The 23,606-nt window shown below is 41.7% G+C and overlaps 1 protein-coding gene across 1 annotated transcript in view; it reads left to right on the forward strand.

Moving 5' to 3' along the window:
- Chd6 (chromodomain helicase DNA binding protein 6) overlaps positions 1-23,606 on the forward strand; it is a 167,990-nt gene that overhangs the window by 57,519 nt on the left and 86,865 nt on the right. The window contains exons 4-5 of the mRNA XM_055602182.1: positions 15,991-16,138; positions 18,526-18,675. Of these exons, the coding sequence (XP_055458157.1) occupies positions 15,991-16,138; positions 18,526-18,675 (298 nt within the window). The remainder of the gene's footprint in view (positions 1-15,990; positions 16,139-18,525; positions 18,676-23,606) is intronic.

Below are 23,606 nucleotides of genomic sequence, written 5' to 3' on the forward strand. Positions count from 1 at the left end.
CATTGTCAGATCCTCAGGTTCCCGTGACTAGGATCCAGAATGAAAATGGAAGAGCCCTCATCAGAGAAGTTGGTAGGGATTGGCTCCTTTTCTACAGAATCTTATTTGCATACTCAATGGTTTTCTTCCAACGATTAAAATGGTTCCAGCTTTTTTAAAGAAGCAGCAAGTAGACAATTGAGCATGTCCTGGGCCTGAACAGTGATTGTAGTATGTAGCAAGCTTTCTTTTTTATGGTTGATATTAATAGTGATTAATGTTTAGGGCTGTCAGGATAAGAATACAAAACTCCAAAGTGGGAAAAGCCTTCATTATTTAAGCAATTACTTTTTTTCTCCAGATTGTTTTAAGTGTTTTGTTGAGCCCTAAGTATGTAAAGCTTAAACAAGAAAACACCTCCAGGAAAGCTGAGTTAGGCTTTGTTATTTCCGTATTACTATTATTCTGGTACTTTTATTCCAAGGAAAGTTAGTACCACTTTTGTAAGAAAATATACATAGGTATGTGTGTACAATTTTACACGTAGTGCTATATGTATGTGGACACGTGGTAATAGCTGTTGGATCCTGTGGAGTCGTGAAATTTATAAGAGATCTCAGTTCCTTGGGGACAAGCCATATTTTAGCAGTTGAGAAAGGTTTCTCAAGAGAACAGTACATGGTATAATAAATAGGTTCTCAAAGGCAGCTTTTGTGTCTTGGATTTTCATTTGCCTGTAAACTTGCTGATTCCTAAGAGCCTTTCTTTTGCAGAAGTCTGTTTCTTTCTGTAAAGCACAGGCTAACCAGCATTCTGGCTGTGTATGTAGTTTTCTGGCCTTTCTACTCAGTACGGAGGTGCGTACCTGAGGGCTTGTGTGCAGCTCTTTAGATTGTCTGCTCCTGAACAGGAGGCCAGGCTTTAGTACTGAGTGAAAGGTTATAGTTAGAAGCATGGGTGTGGAGCTCTGTTGTTGGTTAAAGGGAGAGCCTAGCTTTGAAATTTCTACGTGTCAGAATGGCTTACCTCTCTTTCTCCCTCTCCCTTCCCCCACCTCTCTCTCCATATGGATGTGTATGCCCATGAGTGTGCAAGTACACACCTATGCACGCACACATGGTGACCAGAGTGGGATGCCAGGTGTCTTCCTCTATTACTCTGTCTTGTTGTCTTGAGTTGGGGTCTGTCACTGAACTCCCGCTGGCCTTATAGGCTAGGATGGCCATCTTTCTGTGCTTCCAGATGCTCGAGTTAAGGGTGTACCCAACCGTGCCTGGCTTTTTATGTGGGTGCCGGGGATTCAAACCAGACCTCATGCATGCAGAACAAGTGTTCTTACCCTCTGAGGCATCTTTCTAGCCTTTATAGGTTTTGAAAACCAAGAAATTAATCCGGACGCCGCCCCAAGCAGAGGACTGTTCACCTGGCTCTCCTGTACAAAGGTTTTGCTCTGTTTGGGAAAAACTGGGACAGCTTGTAAGAAATGTAAATCTTGTAATAGTAGAATCTGGAAACAACCTAGATGTCCCTCAACAAAGGAATGGATGCGGAAATTGTCACACATTTATACAATGGAATACTACTCAGCTATTAAAACAAGGAAATCATGAAATTTGCTTTGAACTACAAAAGATCATCCTGAGTGAGGTAAAGCAGAACCAGAAAGACATGCATGGTATATTCTCACTTATAAGTGGTTATTACCCGTATAATATAGGATAACCATACTAAAATCTATAGACCTAAAGAAGCTAAACAACAAGGAGGACCGTAGGGAGGATGCTCAAATCTCATTCAGAATGGCAAACAGGGTAGACACTAGAAGCAGTGGAAGAGAGGGAACAGGATGGAAACCAACCATAGAGGGTCCTCTGAAAGGCTCCACCCATCAGGGGATCAAAGCAGATGATGAGACTGACAGCCAAACTTTTGGGCAGAGTGCAGGGAGTCTTATGGAAGAATAGGAGGATGGGGATAGAAGGACATGGAGGGGACAGGAGCTCCACAGGAGACCAACAAAGCCAAAAAAAATCAGACCCCAGGATGTCCTGCAGATACTGATGCACCAACCAAGGACCATGCATGAAGAGGACCTAGACCCCCTGCTCAGATGTAGCCAATAGGCAGCTCAGTCTCTGTAAGGGTCCTTGAGTAAGGAGAACAGAGGCTGCCTCTGTTATGAACTCAGCTGCCTGCTCTTTGATCACCTGCCCCTGGTCATGTGGCCTTTCAAGGCCATAGAAGAACGGGATCCAGGCAGTCCTGATGAGACTTGATAAGTTATGGGCAGATGTCAGGGGAGAAGAGCTCACCCTTTCAGTGGAATAGGGGAAAGGAATAGGGGGAGGAGAGAGGGTGGGACTGGGAAGACTTGAGGGAGGGGGCCACAGTTGGGATATACAATGGATAAATTATAAAAAATTAAAAAAAGGTAAGAGAGAGAGAAAGAGGGAGGGAGGGAGGGAGGAAAGAAGGAAGGAAGGAAGGAAGGAAGGAAGGAAGGAAGGAAGGAAGGAAGGAAGGAAGGAAGGAAGGAAGGGAAAGAAAGAGAAATACAAATCTCTGATCACATCCCAAAGTGGAGCTCTTTCTTAAGTGGAGCCCTAAGAAAATAGCAGTCTTGAAAGTTCAGCAGGTTCTTCAACTATACTTTGAGAAGTGTAGTTCTAGATGAAATTTAATTACAGTAGGGTGTGGGGTTGGACACATTTAAATCTGTGTATCTAGTATTCTCTAAGTATTTAAAAAGCCAAAGAGAACATGTTGTTATGTTAAGAGAACATACCAAAGCACATGTGTGTGTTGGGTACACACCGAGGACAGCGTCTTGTTAGAGGCGGAGTCTCTTTGTAGTCAGCCATTACATATGCTACACTTAACAGTTTCATCAGCTTCATTGGATTCCCGTCTCATTGTCAGAGTACTGGGGTTACAGGTGCTTGCTTCTGCTTCTGCCTTTACATGAGTTCTGGGGATTCAAACTCAGACCTTCACACTTGCAAAGCAATTGAGCCTTCTCCCGTTTTATTTTTAAAAGTTTCAATCATGTATCGGAATATAGATGAGAAATACAAAGATGGATAAAGATTGTATGAATTCTGAGCTGGGACCCTATGCTTGGAACCCACTGGACTTTATAGTTAGTAGGGAAGGAATCTATTGGCTTCTGAAACTGTGGACAGTTTCCGTTGATGGTTTTTGTTTTTTTGAGACAGGGTTTTTCTGTGTAGCCCCGGCTATCTTAGAACTAGCTTTGTAGACCAGATCTGCCTGCCTCCTCTCCTCAAGTCAGTTGTGTGCTCTCACACCTGGCCCATTGCTGGTTTTTTATTTGTTTGTTCTTTTCAAGAGCAACTGGAGTGGTTACTTATCATCTCCAAAGTTATTTAAGGTCTGATACACTGTGTCCCCTTACCAAGTCTAAAAGGACATAGATAGCAAATGTGTGGCTTCATAAATGCCTACTTATTTACTATTCTGCTGAACTTTTAGTGTTTGTTGTGTCTTTCTGTGCTTATAGCTATTTTTATTGAGAATGAGTAAAGGAAAAGATGTCACAGAAGTATCATGTGTGAGCTTGACTCTGAAAAAAGCTCTGTAAGCCAGAGACAGCCTTACTGTTCAGAAGTAAAAACAAATGAAAGCACCTGATGTGATTGTGTATGAAATAACTGGAAAGATTTAGAAGATTAGGAGTGTTTTACTTCTGGCCTAGGAAGTCCCTTGGAAGAGGTGAGTATTGAATGAGGTATTAAAGGAATTAGTAGATGAGAGAAGACAAGTCAAAAGAGCAAAAGACATTTAAACAGTTGTTCTTTGGGGGCTTCATTAGCAGCTCCCAAAGTACTAGACCAAACACACTTTACTTTCATGGTGTATTCAAACAACAGGGAGAACAAAGGGGAGTTTATTCTTCAAAGGTGAGAAATGTTCCGACATTTCTCAACAAGGAAGTCCAGAGCTGTCTTATACATAGTGCTGTGGAAATGGTTGTGGTGGGAGTCCCAGTCTAGATCACATGCAGGGGTTACATTGCAGCTGGTGTAGCTGCCTCTCTCTCATGGTGGAGCTGTTAGCTCTTGGAAGGACTGGAGACATCCAGAAGAGGAGGTGGATAGTTAAGACATTGTGGATGCAGGCTTATCAGCTCCAGGCTGAAGGAAGTGAACTTCTCTAAAGACACTGAACATTTTCTCTGAGGAAAAGAACTAAGGCTTGCAGAAGGAACTGTCATCCACAAGAATGGTACAGAGGATCCATAGCTTCTCTGCCTTTTTCTGCCCATAACCTAAAAGTGGGGCGAGTGATGGTCACTTGAGAGGTCCTGCTTGTAGCTGTGAAGGTAGACTGTAGGTCCTTAATGTTTCCATAGAGAGCTTAACCAGCTGCCTGTGTCATTAGGAACATGGATAAATTCTAGATTAGTACTCTCAGATCAAGGAGAAATCTGTTATCTAACAAACGAGTGGTTTGGGCGGAGAGATAGCTTAGTCAGTAAGGTCCCTGCCACACAAGTCTGAGGATCCAACTTCAGATCCTCTATACCTACATAGAAAGCTTTGTGTGGTGGCTCATATTTGTAACCCCACCGTTGAGGGCTGAGTATAGAAGAATCTCTGGAACTCACTGAACAAAAAGCCCTCCTACCCTAATCAGTGAGCTCCACACTCAGTGAGTGACCCAGTCTCAAAATACAAGTTGGAAAGCAGTAGTGAAATGTACCTGATGTTGTGTATATATAGCAGCATATTTAAACACCTCGTACAACGAAACCCAACCACGAATGCTTTATGAATGAGAAACAGTCAGGAAACAATTCATGAAAATTTAAAGCATCACCATCTGAATTGTGGCTTATGCCTATAACCCTTGGGAGGCTGAGGAAGGAGGATTACCAGGTTAGCCTGCTTTACATAGTAAGACATGGCCTTAAAAAAAATACATTAAGTACAGAGAGGAATAAGAACATTATATAAAGATCTGGATTCAGTAGCTTTCTCACCAGGGTTTCAGTACCCATTGCTTAAGTGTTCAGGAGTGACTAGCAAGAGTTATAAACATGTTCGTTAAGTTCTTGTCAGAAGCAGGTTGGAGGTAGGATATGGTGCATGGAACTGCCTGCACTGTGCATTTGAAACCCTTCTAAACTGCCTGAATTTCCATTTCTGTTGCTTTCAATTGATAAAACACTGTGTCTTCATCTTAGACATTTGTGATTCCTTTTCAGTTTTTATTATATTGTCACCAATTTACTCTGGTCTTTGTGTTGGTGGTGCAGATTTAGCAGTTAAAGCCTCCAAAGCAGCGTAGATCTGGCTCCATTTTGTCTATGGCAGATTGCATCTGTACCAAAACAAGTGCCTTTTAACCAGTGTCCTTATTTTCTGGGCCAAATCTGTTCTCTATTTATAGATGGAATTAAATATGGGTACTATGAAAGTTGAATGAAATGTGCAAATGAACCTTTTCAGGGTAGTATCTGTGTTTTAGTAGAGTACTGCTGGGAATATGAAAGCCTGAAGGGATGCTGGGTTGAAACTCTTCCCTCTGGAGCTGTTTCTCCAGCAGAGTAGTGTTGCCCACACTGCATTCCTCAGCCTTCGCTTGTCAGTGGATGTGATCAGGGTCAGGAACTGTCCTTAGTGTAATTATTATAACTAATTCTTGCCTTCTAAGGCTATAATGCTCACTGTGTATGGTTTTAATTCTGCCTTCCTTTTTCCTTTCCCACCTTCCTTCCTTCTCTTCTTCCCTCCTTCCTTCTTTCCTTCCATCCTTTCTTTTTCATGACAGGGTTTCTCTATGCAGCCCTGACTGTCCTGGAACTTTCTCTGTAGACCAGGCTAACCTCCAACTCACACTGCCTCTGTCTCCTGAGTGCTGGGATTAAAGGTGTATACCATCTCTGCCTGGCAGGTTTTAATTCTTCTTCTTTTTTCTCCTTAACTTGTTACAGATTCTTTGTGAGTTTCGCATTAGGTACCCCAGTCGCACTCATCTCCCTGTCCCTCATATCCCTTGCAACCTTCCACCCAAAATAAAAAACATAGAAGAAAACAACAATACAAAAAAGTAAAACAGAAAACATCTCATTGTATTATATATTATGTCATAATAATATTATTATATTAATATTATTATTATTATAAGCTGTATTATGTCACAGTATGTCCCACAGTATATCCCTCTGCCAATACATCTTCATTTGCAAATGTACATTGGTATGAACACATGGTTATTGGTCTAGCTTCTGTGACACCATCAATATTGGATCCTCATCAGGACTCCTCCTGGTTATCCTGTTGTGTTCCTGTGGCATGGAGATCCTGCAGCTTTGGATCAGCAGAACTGGACCTTTCATACATCTTAACATTTAGCAGTTGATACAGATTTTGAGGTTGGGCAACTCAGATCCCTGGATCTTGGCCTAGGTAGTACTGAGATAGTCAGCTTGCCAGATCTCTCTTATCTGTACGACCAGGGCAAGCTCTCCAGCACTGCTCCAGCTAGGCCAACCAATGCCACTATCAGGAGGCAGGGCCAGCTAACCTGCTCTCATGCCCTCAGGGCTGGCTCACCTGCACCCATGCCTCCAGAGCCAGCTCCACTGTGCTGCACAGTCAAGGTGGGGCCCACTCTCCCAAGTGCTGCAGCCTGTGAGGGGCTGGCCAGCTCTCCCGCTCTCACACCTCAGAGCTGGCTTACCCACGGCTTTGCCATTAGGGCCAGCTCCACCGTGTTGCTCAGGTGGAGGTGCAGGGCTTGCTCTCTCAAGTGCTACAGCCAATGAAGGGCTACAGATAGGTCTCCCACTCCCATGCCTTCAGCGAGAGCTCTCCTGGCTACTATAGGTAGCAAGGGGGAAAAGGAGAGGATATCATCATGCATGCACCCACACCACCTTACAGCAGACAGGTGGTAGAGCCAGCTCTTCTTTGCACCCATACCCTCAGGGCTGGCTCATCTGTGCCCCATTCACCAGGGCCAGCTCTACTGTGCTGCCCAGGTGAGGTACAGGGCCCGCTTTCCCCGAGTGCTGCAGCCGTTGAGGCATTGGGATAGCTCTCCAGTCTGCCACAGGTGTTGGGGCGAAAGGGAACATCACCTCTGCCACACCACCTTATGGCAAACAAGTGGCGGGGCTGAGCTCTTCTTCCTTATCCTCGGGGCTGGCTCACATGTGCTCCCTCAACCAGTGCCAGCACTATCGTGCTGCCCAGGAGAGGTGCAGGGCCTGCTTTCCAGAGTGCTACAGCTGGCGAGGGACAGGTCCTGCTCTTCCTAATGCTGCCAGCTGGTAAGGTGCAGGACCCACTCTCCCAGTGCTGTGGCTGGTGAGGGGCAGGGCCATCTCACCTCTCGTGACCCTAGGGCCAGTTCTTCCATAGGTTTTATTCGGGGGAGGGGGGAGGCAACATGTAGAACTTTATTTTAAACAACTAGATAGCAGGAGATGAGTACTTATTTTTCTTTGTGTGTGTGGAATTTATTCTTATTTTTATAATTTATTCCCTTTGTATCCTGATTGGAGCCTTCTTCCTCATCTCCTTCTAGTCTCCCTCCCTCTTTCCTCCTCTCCACTTGCCCTAGTCCTCAGAAAGGGGGAAGAGTTCCTTCCCTATCATCTGACCCCAGGTTATCAAGTCTCATCAGGACTGTCTGGATCCTCTTCCTCTATGGCCTGGCAAGGCCTCCCTGCCAGCAGGAAGCGATCAAAGAAAAAGCAACAAAGTCCATGTCAGAGACAGTTCCTGCTCCCCTTACTAGGAGACCCACATGGAGACTGAGCTGCCTCTGGGTTACGTCTAAATAGGGGTTCTAGGTCACGTCTAAGCAGGGGTTCTAGGTCCTTTACTTGCATGGTTCTTGGTTGGTGCATCAGTCTCTGCAGGCCTCTCTGGGTCCAGATTTGTTGGTCTCCTTGTGGAGCTTCTGTCTCCTGGGTCCTTCTATGCCCCCACTGTTCTATAAGACTCCTTGCACTCTGCCCAAAGTTTGGATGTGAGTCTCAGGGTCTGCTTCAATCCACTGCTAGGTGGAATCTTTTAGAGGACATCAGTGGTAGGCTCCTGTCCTGTTCCCTCTCTTCTACCGCTTCAGGTTTGTATTCTACTGGCCCTTCTGAATGAGAATTAAGCATCTTCCCTAGGGTCCTTCTTGTAATTGATCTTCTTTAGGTCTGTGGATTGTAATGTGGTTATCCTGTATTATATGGCTAATATCTGCTTATAAGTGAGTATATACCATGCTTGTCTTTCTGGTTCTGGTTACCTCACTCACTCTTTTCCCCCTCCCCCAGGATAATCTTTTGTAGTTCCATCCATTTGCCTGCAAATTTCATGATTTCCTTGTTTTTAATAGCTGAGTAGTACCTCATTGTGTAAATGTACCACAATTTCTTTATTCATTCTTTGGTTGCTGGACACCTAGCTTATTTTCAGAATCTGACTATTATGAATAAAGATGTTATGAACCTAGTTGAGCAAATGTCCTTGTTGAATGGTAGCACATCTTTTGGGTATCTGCCCAGGAGTAGAATAGCTGCATCTTGAGGTAGCACTATTGCCAGTTGTCTGAGAAAGCACCAGATTCATTTCCAAAGTGGTTGTACAAGTTTGCACTCCCACCAGCAAGGGAGGAGTGTTTCCCTCTCTTCACTTCTTTGCCAGCATGTGCTGTCACTTGAATTTTTGATCTTAGCCAGTCTACTGATAGAAGATGAAATCTCAGAGTTGTATTGATTTGCATTTCCCTGATGACTAAGGATGTTAAGCATTTCTTTAAATGTCTCTCTGTCATTCACTATTCCTCTGTTGAGAATTCTCTGTTTAGTTCTGCACCCTATTTTTAATTGAATTATTTGGTCTGTTGGAGTCTAATTTCTTGAATTCTTCATAGATTCTGGATATTAGCCCTCTGTCAGATGTAGGATTGATGAAGATCTTTTCCTAGTCTGTAGGCTGTTGTTTTATTCTGTTGTCAGTGTCCTTTGCTTTACAGAAGCTTTTCAGTTTCATGAGGTCTCATTTATTGTTGATCTTAGAGCCTGAGTTGGTGTTGTGTTCAAGAAGTTCTCTTCTGTGCCAGTGAGATCAAGCCTCTTCTCCACTTTTTATTTTAAGAGATTTAGGGTATCTGGTTTTATGTTGAGGTCTTTGATCCACTTGGACTTTAGTACAGGGTGATAAATATGGATCTGTTTGCATTTTTCTACATCTAGACATCCAGTTAGACCAGCACCATTTGCTGAAGATGTTGTCTTTTTTCCATTGTGTGGTTTTGGCTCTTTTGTAAAAAATCAAGTGTCCACAGGTGTTTGGGTTTATTTCTGGGTCTTCGATTCAATTCCGTTGATCCACCAGTCTGATTCTATGCCAGTATCATGCCGTTTTTATTACTGTTGCTCTATAGTACAGCTTGAGATCAGGGATGGAGATACTTCTGAAGATTTTTTATCACACAGGGATGTTTTAGTTGTTTGGGGGTTTGGGGGTTTTTTTGTTTATGTTTTTGTTTTTGTTTTCATTTTCATATGAAGTTGAGAATTGTTCTTTCAAGGTCGGTAAAGAATTGTGTTGGTATTTTGATGGGGACTGCATTGATTCTGTAGATTGCTTTTAGTAAGATAGCTATTTTTACCATGTTGATCGTACTGGCTCATGAGCAACTTCTGCTATCTTCTTTAGTTTCCTTCTTCAAAGACTTAAAGTCAACCAAGCAACTTTCACTTGCGTGCTTAGGGTAATACCAGTATACTTTATATTTTTTGTGGCTATTGTGAAGGGTGTTCCCTAATTTCTTTCTCAGCCCATTTGTCTTTTGTATACAGGAGAGCTACTGATTTTTTTTTTTTCTACCCTAACTGAATCCAACCACTGTACTGAGGGTGTTTATTGGTTGTAGGAGTTGCCTGGTAGAATTTTTGAGGTCACTTATGTGTTCTATTATATCATCTGTGAATAGTGATACTTTGACTTCTTCCTTTCCAACTTGTATCCCCTTGGTCTCCTCTAGTTGTTTGATTGCTCTGGCCAGGACTTCAAGTACTATATTGAGGAGATATGGAGAGAGTGGGCAGCCTTGTCTCCGATTGTAGATGATAGGGTGGTACACTAAGTGACCCCAGGTTTTAATTCCTACCCTGGGATGGGGAACTGCTTTGATTGAATTGCTTTTCAGTGCCTCAAATGCGTGGGCACAGAGTAGTTAGAGCTGTACTCGTACGGCGCTGTGTCACATCATGTATCTTCCCATCTCCAACTGTGCTTCTCAAAAATACTTGGGAAGCGAGATGGGCCTAGGGGAAAAGTATAAGAAATTGTCTATCCAGTACTTAATGTTGTGGTTTGGTTTTATTTGGAAATTCGTCTAATGAAAACTACAGCAAGTAAAGCTTTTCAAAAATCTTAGTTCATGAAGTCTTGTAGAATACAAGAGAGATAGGTTTAGAATCTGGTATAGTTTGTATGTTGGTAGTTCCTTGTATATTATAAATACATCATGAGTGTGTTCTTAGAGTAGATATATATTTTATTATAAAATCAAGTTTCATTGTGTTAACAAAAATTGACTATTTTTACATATGGAAGTCTTAAGTCTTCCTTTTTCCCTGCCTGTCCTACAAGTCAGTTTTTCTAGCTGAAAGCCAAAAAGGGAAGATTATAAAAGTAAGGTTGTTTTGCTCATCCCCCGGTGCTGTTAAACAGGGAATGTTAGGACTTTGTGTTTTTAAAAACTCTTGGCTACATAGTGCAGATCCAGTTGAAATTAGTTTAACTTAAAAACTGGTAATTGGATAAACCAGGGTCAGATGAAAGGGGAGGAGGTCCTTCCCTATCAGTGGACTTGGAAAGGGACAAGGAGGAGATGAGGGAGGGAGGGTGGGATTGGGAGGGAATGAGGGAGCGGGATACAGCTGGGATACAAAGTTAATAAACTGTAACTAATATTAAAAAATAAAAAAAGAAATATTGCATCTGTTTTAAGTTATTTGGGGCAAGTTATCTTGGTGGCAAGATGGCTTAGTAGGTAAAGGCATCTGCTGTCAAGCTTGATGTGGGTTAGGTCCCTGGCCCACATAGTAGAAGAGGACCAAGTTCCACAAGTTGTTCTCTGACCTCCACCCTAAATCTTGGCATGTGTATTCACACATGCACATGTGTGTGTGCACAATAAAATTACTAAATTAAAAAAAAAAACTATTTTGGGGCTTGGAGGCAATCATAGTGGGTGAGAGTACTTGCTGTGGCAGACACGAAGCCCTGAGTTCAAATGCCTAACATGCATGTAAAAACTGGCCTGGCTGCTTGTGCTTATTATCACACTGTTGGGGTGAAGGGCCAGAGACAGGTAAGATTAAGAGTTTACTCAACAGCCAGCCTAGCCAGAATAGGAGGGTTTCATGTTTGTAACAGTGTCTCAAGGAAATAAGACACACCTGAGTCCTACTCTGTGGAACATGTGCGTGCACATACACAAAGTATATCATGTACACAAGCCATTTTTAAAATTTATATATATGTTTTTATAAAATAGCTTACTCCAGTAACTCTAATAAATGCCTATATTTTTTCCTGAACTGTTTGAGAATAAATTGCATGTACCATGCCTTTTTGTTATTAAAAGCTTTAGGAATTTACTTGCTTAGAGTAAGGTGGTATTCTTCCGTATCTGTTGTCTTGTATTCCATTATAACAAATAAGCAGTCTTTTTAAGATTGTACAGATACCTTATTCCTTCTCATATTGTGCCCCTGGATTGAAATCCCCTGGTGATTTTAGACCAGACCCCTTACAAAATTATTTTTTCCTATTCTACTTCCTCTTTATTCAGAGTATAAATGTAATAAACAACAGCTCTCCTGTATCCCTTATTCATTCATTATATTTAGCTGCTATCAGCACAGTGTCCCACTGTTTTCAATCTTGTATTTCTTTTCTGTCTCCAGTTTCTTTGGTGGTCATGTGGTCTTGGATTTGGGCAGCAAGATTTCCTCAGGATGTTCCAGTGACTTTTTGACATTCCATTTTAAACTTTAACATCTTTTATTTTCTGACATAGATGCTTTAGGCTCTTCTTCTGTTTGCCTTATCCCCCCCCCCCCCCAGGGGCTACAGTTTCTCTGGGGAGAAATTAAGATCAAAGTGTTAGGAGGAAGAACTGCCACCAAAGAGGAATACCTTGATGCCGGCAGAGCTCTCATGATTAGGTCACTTCTGGAGAGTCTCATCTCTGACTGTTGCTTATCAAGGGTCAAGCATTCATCATATTAAGCTTGGGGTATGGTCAGATACTGTGCCCATCAATCCGTGAGGTTGAGATAGTCGTGTCCCCCCCCCCCATGGTGTTGTTACATTATTCATTGTTGACACTTAGATTCATTTATTTGAGTTTTCATCTTTGGGTTTTTACTTCTTAGCAATACAACTTGAGTATATCACAGAATGTCAGGTCTGTGTGAAAAAAGATGTGCCACTTCTTCCAGTATCCCTCTCTTCCCACTGTCCCTCTGCCATCTATTACAGATAATTACTGATTATAGCTTACACATTTTAAGATATTACGTATATATGTGTGTTTTTACTTTATCCCTACCCAGAGGATGCTATTTTACACATTGTTTTTTTTTTCTATTTAATGTATCTTAAATCGTTCCACTATTAGTTTATAGAATACTTATTTTTAATAGCTGTATTGTTTTCTACTTTTATATCCTAATTTAGTCAGTCTCTTTTATATAGACTCTTGGTTTGGTTTGGTTTTGTGAGACAGGATTTCTCTGTTTTAGCTCTGGCTGTCCTAGAAATCACTCTGTGAAACAGTCTAGCCTCAAACTCACAGAGATCTACCTGCCTCTGCCTCCATAGTGCTGGGTTTAAAGATGTGCATCACCACTGTCCAGCTTTTATATAAATGTATAGGTGATTTTCAGTTTTAAGTGATGCTCATTTTTTTCTTTTTGCAGTTACCAAATCCTGCAATGAATAACCTCATGCATGTTTCCATACTGTTGCAGGTATCATTAAGTAAAATTCTTTGAGTCCACAACTGAATCAAAGAGTACATGGATATGTATGTATTTTAAGTTATTTCTGTGTATTCTTTGATTATTTTAATGCATGTATGCAGTGTATTTTTAGATCGTATTCATCCTCCACTCCCCTCCTCCAACTTCTTTCTGACTCCATCCTACATTCCTCTCCCAACTTCATGTCCTTTTATTTTTACCCAGAGCCTTAATTAGCATTACCCATATGAGCATGGGTATGGAGTCATCCAGTGGGGCATGGACCACTCACTCTGGGCTGTTCCTTGAAGAAAACAGACTCCTCCTCTCTCAACAGCCATCAACTGCTAGTGGCATCTGAGCTAGAAATACACCCCTCCCCATCCATGCTGCAATGTTTTCAGGCCTGGTCTTGGGCAGGTCTTGTAAAGCTGTCCCATTTTCATTGCTACTACTTTGACAAATACTTATTTCAGTTCACAATTTCAGATCACAGCCCATCATTTGTGGAAGTCAAGGTTGTGGAACTCAGGGTAATAGCTTGAAGGTGGTAGGCTTGCTTGCAATTCCACACAGCCTTACCTCTAACCAAGAAACTCACCTGTAGCCGAAGAAGTGCAGCAGGAACCATGGATAACACAGCTGTGGTTCTTTTCATTGAGTTAAACAGTGCATGAGTATTTTTACCAGTAAAAATATTTACCTGTGCAAGTTTTTGAGGTTTATTGCTTGTTTTGGCTTGGTTTTTTGTTTGTTTGCCTCTGCCTCCCAAGTGCTGGGATTAAAGGCTTGTGCCACCATCACCCAGCTTACTGTGTGATGTTTTTTTTTTATGAGAAGCCTGAAATAAGATATTTGTGGAAGTTTAGAATCTTAAAAACGTGGAAATAGAACTTTTTGCCTCCCCCACCCTTTTTTTTTTTTTTTTTTTCATTTGAAGGTACAAATCCCTTATTAAAGACTATTATCCTCTAAAAGGGTTATGTTTCACTCACATCCTTGGACTGGATTGAAATAGTTTTTGCTGTGGACTTTTCCCGTAGGTAAACAGTCCAGTCTTCAGCACTGGAATTTCAAAACCAGACTGACTTTGCACATGCCTACTTGCAGGGTCTAGGCGGAGGGAAGGATTCAGGACTGATGTCAGGGCCAGCATTCTGGGTCTACTCTTTGTAAACAGGCACCCACTGCTGTTCTGTCTCTGAACACCACCCTTTACCTTTCATGGCATCATCTAATTCTCCTAACGGAGAATATCCATTATGTTAACTCTTTCCTTGACCTCCACATCTGTCATTTGCTGAAACTTACTGTTTCTACTCCTTCTGGGTCTTTCAAATCATCCTTAGCCTTGAGCCCTTATTGGCTATATCATAGACCTATCCTCTTAGCCTTGAGCCCTCATTGGCTATATCATAGACCTATCCTCTTAGATGTAGTTGGCATCATGGCCCTCTTCCTACATGGACAAGTCTAAACTCTCTGGCCTAGTACTCTCTAAATTTTTCCTTCCAGCTCTCTCATGTAGTATTTCTGGGCATTTGCACTGTTATCCAGCTGCACAGCAGATACCCAAGAATGCCTTGGTGATTCTCCAAGAATATATTGAATCTGCCTGGCTTCAAACTGTAGCCTCACTGCTTTCTAGCCTGGAAATTCTGGAAATTTCTTAGTGTCATTATACTTCATATTCCTCACAATAAACTGTTATTTGCCTGATAACTTGTGGGGTATAAAGGAGATAATTCACACAGAGGCCTTAGAGCTGTACCTTCAGTACTGTCATGTAAGTGAAGCTGCAGTCATTGTTACTCCTCCTGATTTTCCCTCTTAATATTTTTCAGAATTCTATGTGTGTCTTTGTGCAAGTAAACTTTCTCAAATCTTCCTAACTACAAAAAAAAAACAAAAAACAAAAATCTTTTAAACATTTATGTACATGACCATTTTGCCTTCACGTGTCTGTGCGCCACATGCATGCAGTGCCTTTGGAGGCCAGCAGAGGGTGTCAGATACCTCGGAAGTGGAGTTAAAGTTGTAAACCTCTATATGAGTGCAGGGAGACAAACCTGGGTTCCCTGAAAGAGCCCCTAATGCTCTTAACTGCTGAGCCATCTTTCCAGCCGCCCAAAATCCCTCCATTAATGTAGCCATCCATTCCTTAAATTTTAAAGACTTGCTTAAATATTGAGTGCTTACTGTGTTGTATAAAGCATAAGCCTACTCAGGAATACAGAACCTAATCAGATCCTCTAGGAAGGACAAGAGAGATCAGAGATGTATAAAATGTCTATTAAGCAAATGTGTATTGAGCCATCTGCAGAGGATTGGGCATTGTATGAGGTACATGAGTTCTGAGCTTGGTGTCAAGATCACTGACTTTGGTGAGATAGCAGAGTTTCAGTACTTAAAGCATTACCAAGGTGCTTATCAAATGTAAAGAATTTACCATAGAGTCAGGATCTTGGTGGGTGTTTGCAGTATATGCTGTCCATCTCTGAGGAATCCTTCATATACCACCCTGGTCTGTGGTTGTAGGGGAATTCTACAGTGCTTAAAAAGTCAAGAGCAGTGCTTGATTTGAGTACCTATTATGTACTCTGGTCCTTTTACATAAAACCTACTCAAAAGAAGAGGATGCCAGATTAAGGATGACTCTTTTCATGTACCTTAGAACAGTGTTATAATTTGATGATTCTTAGTGTCAGTGAAGCAATTAAACTTCCTATTTATGGTGTTGCCTTAAACTTAAAGTAAGGTTTTAGAGAAATTCCTATTTTTTCTTATAACATCAGTCATAGCTGTGACAGTCATTATGGGGAGTGAATAAAGTGAATTCTGCCTTAGCGCATGCAGGTGTATTTTCCCATGTTTCTATACCTTTCGATCATAATAAATACTCTATTAAAGTCTGTATTGGTTCTAGAATTGCAGGGTATGATTTTATGGCTTTAATCATGAGTTTTTAAAACTGCCCAACAGTTTTAATTCTGAATGTCTTTTAGCAAGGAGCAAGGACCAACTCCAGTGGAGAGAAAGAAGAAAGGAAAAAGGAAAAATGAAACCACTGTGGAGAGTTTAGAATTGGATCAGAGTCTGCCAAACCCATCTCTGCAGAGTCCTGAGGAGCCCACCGAGTGTGCAGACAGCCAGGTACAGCCATGACTGGGAACCCGCTGGATGTTATGGCTGCTGGACTAGTTTACATTCACCCAGTGCTCCTCTGTCTGCAGCTTGCTGACCTTACACACAGATTGTACTGTCTTGGTGGGTGAATACACAGACCATACACAGGCTATTCCCAGGTCTTATAGTTACATTGATAAGCTCCCAGAATTTAGTGTTTGCTGTCAATAAAGGAACATACCAGTCTTCAGAGGCAGTTGATGTGGAAAATTAAGTTGTGAGTCAGAGACCTGTTTTGTCATTTTGTGCTCAGAGTGCTAGGCCAGTGTATATAAGACATCCACATACCAGAATACTATATATACCACAATAGCAAGGGGAGTTTCTAAACACTTGAAATAACCCAGTTCTTAACAGTATGCCAGAGAGTGTTTTTGGCACTGGTGGGGATTTTCTTTTCTAAGTTGAGGTAATTTTTCTAGGGCTTGACCTAGTGTTGAAAGTGCCATTTTTTCCGATATCAACAGTATTATATCTGAACTGGGACACAATTCAGAATAAGACCACACTGGTGGGCCACCTTGAGTTTCTCATTGACACTTGCTCTAGACAGGCATTGGCTTGTAACATCCTGCTATTCACAAGTCAGCTTGTCTACTGTCACAGCAAAAGTCACATCACAGCCTGTAGTCTAGAACTGGTGGCTGTTAGTTAACCATGCTGGCAGAAAAGCAACTGTATTGAATTGATGACATTCGGCAGAGTTAAAAGTTTATAGGATAAGCCACCATGTGGTTGCTGGGAATTGAACTCAGGACTTTTGGAAGAATAGCCAGTGCTCTTTACCTCTGAACCATCTCTCCAGCCCTGAACAGAGCAATTTATATCATGGCACACAGAAAGCAGAGCAAAAGAGAATATGGAGCCCCGGGAATATACAGTCCGAAGATGTCCCTCCAGTGACCTGTTTCTTCCAGTTAGCCATGCAAGATATTTTTCTATCATCCCATAAGGATCATGCATGGAGATATCCTAGAACCCCTGTACAGATGTAGCCCATGACAGCTCAGTCTCCAAGTAGGTTTCCTAGTAAGAGGAACAAGGGCTGTCTCTGACATGACTCAATGGCCTGCTCTTTGATCACGCCCCCTGTGGGAGGGGCAGCCTTATCAGGCCACAGAGGAAGACAATACAGCCAGTTCTGATGAGACCTGATAGGCTAGGGTCAGCTAGAAGGGGAGGAAGACCGCCTCTATCAGTGGACTGGGGGAGGGGCATGGTAGAAGAGGGAGGGAGAAGGGGATTGTTAGGGACTGAGGGAGGGCGATACAGCTGGGATTGAATAAATTGTAATAGATTTAAAAAATAAAATTAAATAAAAAGTTTGTAGGATGATGATTTCTAAGTGGAAATAAGGGAAAGTTTTTTGTTTTGTTTGTTTTTTAAAGAATCCCTCAAGTTACAGTAGACATTGCATAGGTGATACAGTGAAGAAGTGATAGTAATATGGGGGGATACTCACAAAATGTATTTTAGAAAAAAAAAGAAAAGAAAAGGAAGCCAAACACAAACCTGTAATCCCAGCATTCAGGAAGGCAGAGGCAGGCAGATCTCTGTGAGTTTGAGGCCAGCCTGGTCTACAAAGCGAGTCCAGGACAGCCAAGGCTACACAGAGAAACCTGTCTCAAAAAAGGAATTGATTTTTTTTTTTTTTTTTTTGTTTGGCCTTTGTATTTAAAGTTTGAGAACGTGGAGACATGCTACCTGTGACTAGTTCCCTAAAGTGCTCCTGCTTCTTGGAACCAGTGCTAGGTAGAGGTGGGCCACAGGCTTTCCTGTTTGAAGGTGTCACTGCACTGCTTGGCCGTGTGCTCTGTCTGAAAGTTCTGAGCTGCCTGTTCAGATGCCTCCCTGGTTGTTTGGTCACACCTAAGATCGCGCTCTGCTTTGTAAGTCTATAAGGCTCTCAGTCTAAGTCTCAATAAAATTTGTATTGAATAACTTTTTACACTACACTTTTAGGAGACGTAAATTTGAAAAACAGTAAATAAAACTAGCACCATATCTGAGTGGATCTCAAAGACAGAATTTAGAAGTCACCTCCCATCCCTGTTTCCTGGCACTAGAAGTCCCACAAAGGAAAAAATATTAGTACCATTGATGACTAAAACACATTTTCCTGGACTCCGAGGTTCCACGTGTAGTAGGTCAGGCAATCGAGAGATTGTACCATCACTTTCTCCCTCACTCAGATAGATCCATGCTCTGTGACATTAGTTCTTAAAAGAATAAAAGGTTCCCTTTGGAGGTTGAAAAATCCTGCTTCTCCTGTCACTAAATGTAGATGATGGTATTTGTGTGAAAGGTTTTCCTTTTGACCCACAGAAGCTCTGATGAGTGTGTTTGTCATATAGAAACGGCGCTCAGGACGGCAAGTGAAACGCAGAAAATACAACGAGGACCTGGACTTCAAAGTGGTGGACGATGATGGGGAAACGATTGCTGTGCTGGGAGCTGGCCGAACATCTGCACTCTCCGCTTCTACGCTGGCCTGGCAGGCAGAGGTACAGCCTTTGCATGATCTCGGCTGAAACGTCACTGGCCTACGTGACAGGGCTATTCTCATAGTGGCTCTTCACTGGGAGTTTAAGTTAGATCACCTTAACTTCCGGTGCTGACCCTTCAATGGCTTTCTCCCGTGCTGGGAATAAAGTTCAAACTTTTCATTCTTAACAGCACCCTCGTGATCATACTCTCCCTGTTTCACTAGGTAGCATTCTAGAGAAATGTCTTCTTGTTGTTCTCCTGCTAAAAAGCTAGCCACCCTGTCTCCCCATCGGCAGCCTTTTCTGTCCTGTCTTGCTTTCATGCTCTCCACCAACACTTCATACAAGTGGACCATCCTCAGTTGAGTTTCACATAAAATGTGATCCCTGTTTCTCATCCCAATGATTGTTTCTTGCTCTTTTTCTTTGTGACATAACGACAGTTTATAATTTTATTAGAATGTGTCTCATCTAGGATTTTTTTTTTTTTTTAATCCTTAGAATGTAAGATTCTTGCTGGTTATGGCAAACCACATAAATACTCTGGCATTCTGGAGGCTGAAGTAAGAGAACCACTATCTTTCTGAGGCCAGCCTGGACTACATAGTGAGTTCTGGGCCAGCCTGGACTATAGAGTGAGACCCTGCCTTCAAAAAATTCCAAAAGGACTCAGTGGATAAAAGCATTTCCCACTATGTCTGGTGACCTGAGTTCAATCCCCAGAACCCACAGGGTGAAAGAAGAGAGCAAACTCCCACAAGTTGCTTTCTGACCTCTGCACATGTGTCATCTAACATAAATTCTGATTCCTTAAAAGTAAGAGGCTTGGAGCTAAAGAGATGGTGCAGTAGTTTAAAAGCACTAGTTACTCTTCCAGAGAAGCCGGATTTGATTCCCAAATGGTGGCTCACAACCATCTGTAACTACTTCCAGGGATCTGACATCTTCTTTACTCCTTGGGTAGCAGGCATCTACATAGTACACAGACATGCATGCAGACAAACACTTACACACATTAAATACTAAAGTTTTAGAGCAAAGTCTATAACATAGCAAATAATTGTCTGGATAATGAAATCAAATGGACTCACGATCATGGCTGGAACTGGTTTGACAGACACATATTGCGAGCCTGATGCATGGCCAGAGACTGGGATACAGGTGTAAGCCCAGGTGATTCTTTGCTCCACAGAGCTCTGTCTAGTAGAAGAGACGCAGCTTTGCGACCACTGCTGTCAGTGCAGCCTACAAGTATGTACGAGGCATGGTAGCCACACAGAAGCTAGAGGAGACGCGCAAGGCTTCATTCACAAGTTGAAGGCTCGAGAGCTATTTAGTCAACGGAGATAAGCACGGCTGACTGCTGGGGTATGACTTGTGGGGTGATGAGACATAAGAGCTGAAAGGTAGAAGGAGCTGTACTGTGCAGGACCTTGCAGCTTATCTAACACACGTGGCCCCTGTGCTGTGATTGTGGAAGGTATCCGTGCGTTACAACAGAGGAGCAGAATTACTTTATTTGCATTTCAGTTGCACGTACTTCCTTTTGGAAGCATTGTTTAGGAGAGTGACAGCATTGGGACTTGATGCAGACATAAAAGTAAAAAGAGGTTTTAATTGAGGAGGTCTGTGCCAAGTATCTGGTTTAGTGAAGGAAAAGGAAATGCAGAGTCAGGCTTTGGATATAGGAGGGGAGTTGTAGCAAGTACCACATTCTGATATGTGAGCTGTCTGTCATTCTGGAGCCCTGATGCTACTGGCAGAGTCTACTGCTTATGCAGAGTAGCAGCAAGGCAGGTCCCCATCCTTCCAGACACTCATGTGCTTACAGAAGCCGGTGATGCCTGGCCTTTAGCCACCTTTCCTCCAGCCTAAAGCATCATCATGTTACCTTGCACTTGTGTTTTCCTCGGTCTTTACAAGGAAAGCAGCAAGGTGCAAGCATGTATTATTCTACTGTAACTATTAATAAATGAGGCACCGAATGATCCAGGTCAGAATTGGATAGTGGCTGACAACTCAGAGTAGATTTCATTCCTCTGCTAAGGTTTATCCAACCAGTAAACATGTAATTGGTAGTTAAAACACTACAAGGGATTTTATTTCCTACCAGAAATCATTATCCTAAACCATTTATCAGATTTCAGGTATGGTTATGCCTTCTCGACTACCTGAAGTTATCAGTTGCTATTCTGCCATGATCTTAGAAATTTTACCAAGTCATTTCCCTCTAAGTATATAGTAAAGGAAGTTTTATATGAGGAAACAGAGATAGAACTTTGGTTAGCATTAATTATATCCCAAAACTTCACCACATTTAAACAGGAAAGAGCCATCAGTTTTGATGTTCAAAATGGCAGTCATGTAATGTAATGTAATCTTAAGTCTGAAGTCTAGGCCAGCATGCCCAGGTTTTGAGAGGTCAGCTTATTCATAGGTTTTCAAAATCAGAGTTGTAGCTGTTGCATAACCAAATAGTTCCCTCCACATTACGTGTGTAGTTCCTGATGAGGTTTAAATCAATTTCCCAAGCTAACACAAAGCAGCAATGCATGAATCCTCTCTAGGATGCTGGGTAATCCTCAAGGCACATCAAACCATTAAGGAAGGTGAGTTGTTTCTTCTTTTCTTCCAGTAAGACCCTTTGAATGGTAATGTGGTGCACTTAAGAATCCTGCCTAGTGCAGGCTTCTTTATTTTATTTATATTTTTATTAATTACAGTTTATTCACTTTGTTTCCCACCTATAGCTCCCTCCCTTTTCTCCATGCATGCCCCTCCCCCAGTCTGCTGATAGAGGAGGTCTTCCTCCCCTTCCTTCTGGTCCTAGTCTATCAGGTCTCATTAAGAGTGGCTGCGTTGTCTTCCTCTGATACTCAAGTATACAAAAAGGACATTTGCTCAACCATGTTTGTAGCAGCTTTATTTGTAATAGCCAGAAGCTGGAAACAACCCAGATGCCCTTCAATTCCTAGGGGAATTGCTGGGATTTTGTGTCTCTTGCAAACTTTCTGACTTCTGATACAAAACTCAACTTGGAATTTTCTTTTTAGTGTGGCCACATACCTGCTCTTTCATTTCCCCTTTTGTTCTTTGTACTGTTTCTAGATGGGATATTAAGCAGTTATCCTCAAGACTCCTTTTACCCTTTCTTCGTTCTTAATGTCCTCTTATATACTGTCCCCTCAGCCACCGGGGCCTAATTAAACCCTTACCCAGTCTAGAATCCAATCTGTTCTCACTTTGTCAACTTGTACTGAGCTTGCAGTTACTGCAATACTAAGTGTTTGCTCTGAGACACTCGAAGACAAGTATGTTCATCATGCCTTCCTTCGGGGAGATTGCTGGGGAGCTGGAACCAAGCTCACAACAACTTCTGAGCACTGTGTGGCACTCAGGGAAGACTTGATGATTTGAAACAATTTTACTTCTTTTTAGACCCACCGTTATAGTTAACCAAAGAGAGTAAGTGGCATGGTTAGTCGTAGGAGTAAATGAGATTTTAAATTGAGGGATTTTCATTGAGAATAAAGTTTCTAAATGATACCAGTCTTTAATACACAAGTATGAATTAAAATGGTCTTCTCGGAAGGAAGACTTGAGAAAACGAAGCATTTGCGAGCAGATGGCTTTTTATGGGAATGTTTGGCAGGCAGATTTAGTTCATATCTGTGTATGTGTGTACACTGACTGTTTATACATAACTGATCTTGCTTGTACACAAACTCATGTAGAAGAAAAAGATCCTGATATTCCATTTTCTTCTTTGTTTAGTGAGTATTTTAAAAATACACATTTCTAGTTCCATTTTCTTTTTATTAAAATGAATAAGAAAATAAAAAAGAAAAATCCTTTTCTCTTATATTTGATAGAGTCTGTATAACACAGGCCTAATGTTCACAATCCTGCCTCACCCTCCCAAGAAGGCTGGAATTATAGGTGTGTATCACCATACTTGGCTTGGTTCTTAATGTTTTGACAATCACTTTATTTTTTTAATTTTTAATATTTTACCATTCACGTTCATTTATGTAATATTTTAGGTTTCTCATTTGGAAATGCTTACACTGATAGCAAAACTCTGAAGAAATTCAGATAAATGAGAAGTTTATAGTTATTTTATTCTGGTGGTCCAGAGACTTGAGAAAAGGCACGGCCAGAGTACATTTGTTTTGTTACTTGAGTGTTGGTATGGTTATGTTTTGTTATAGCTCGGTGGTTTCTTTTTTGGGGGGGGGCAGCTTTATAGGTTTTTACTCTTTATTATTTTTTTCACAATTTATTCATTATATATCATGATTAACGCCCCCTCCCTCAACTCTTCCCGGTCCTACCCTCCTTCCCTCCTCCCCCCATCCCCTTCTCCTAGTCCATTGAAAAGGGGAATTCTCTGTTATCTGCCCATAGCTTATCAAGTCTCATCAGGACTGCCTGGATCCTCTTCCTCCCTTCCTCCGTGGCCTGGCAAGGCTGCATCATGAGGGGTGAGTGATCAAAGAGCAGGCAACCTAGTTCATGACAGAGGTGACCCCTGCTCCCCTTACTCTGAGATCCACATGGAGACTGATGAGCATTTGCTCATCTCCCAAATGGTTATATGTATATATGAGTATATATACATGCATATATATATGTATATATATACACACACATATATACATATATGTGTATATATAAAAATCATATATGAACATATATACATATATATTTGAATGAATTAAATTTCCAGGTCCTTTTAACTTGAAAGTTTTCTATATTCTATGACTATTTTAAGCCTTCTAAGAGTAAAGTTCTGTGCTTTCCTCATCCATGTATTAATATGACTTTAGTTGTTTTTTATTTATTTTTAATTTATGTATTCAGTTTTCCCTCCTCTCCTCCCTGTTCTACCCTTCCATCTTCTTTCCCCTCCACCTCAGGAAAACCAAAAGAAGAGAAATATACAAACA

This window comes from Psammomys obesus, unplaced genomic scaffold, assembly GCF_907164565.1.
Source record: "Psammomys obesus unplaced genomic scaffold, mPsaObe1.curated_primary_1811, whole genome shotgun sequence".
NCBI classification, from domain to species: Eukaryota; Metazoa; Chordata; class Mammalia; order Rodentia; family Muridae; genus Psammomys; species Psammomys obesus.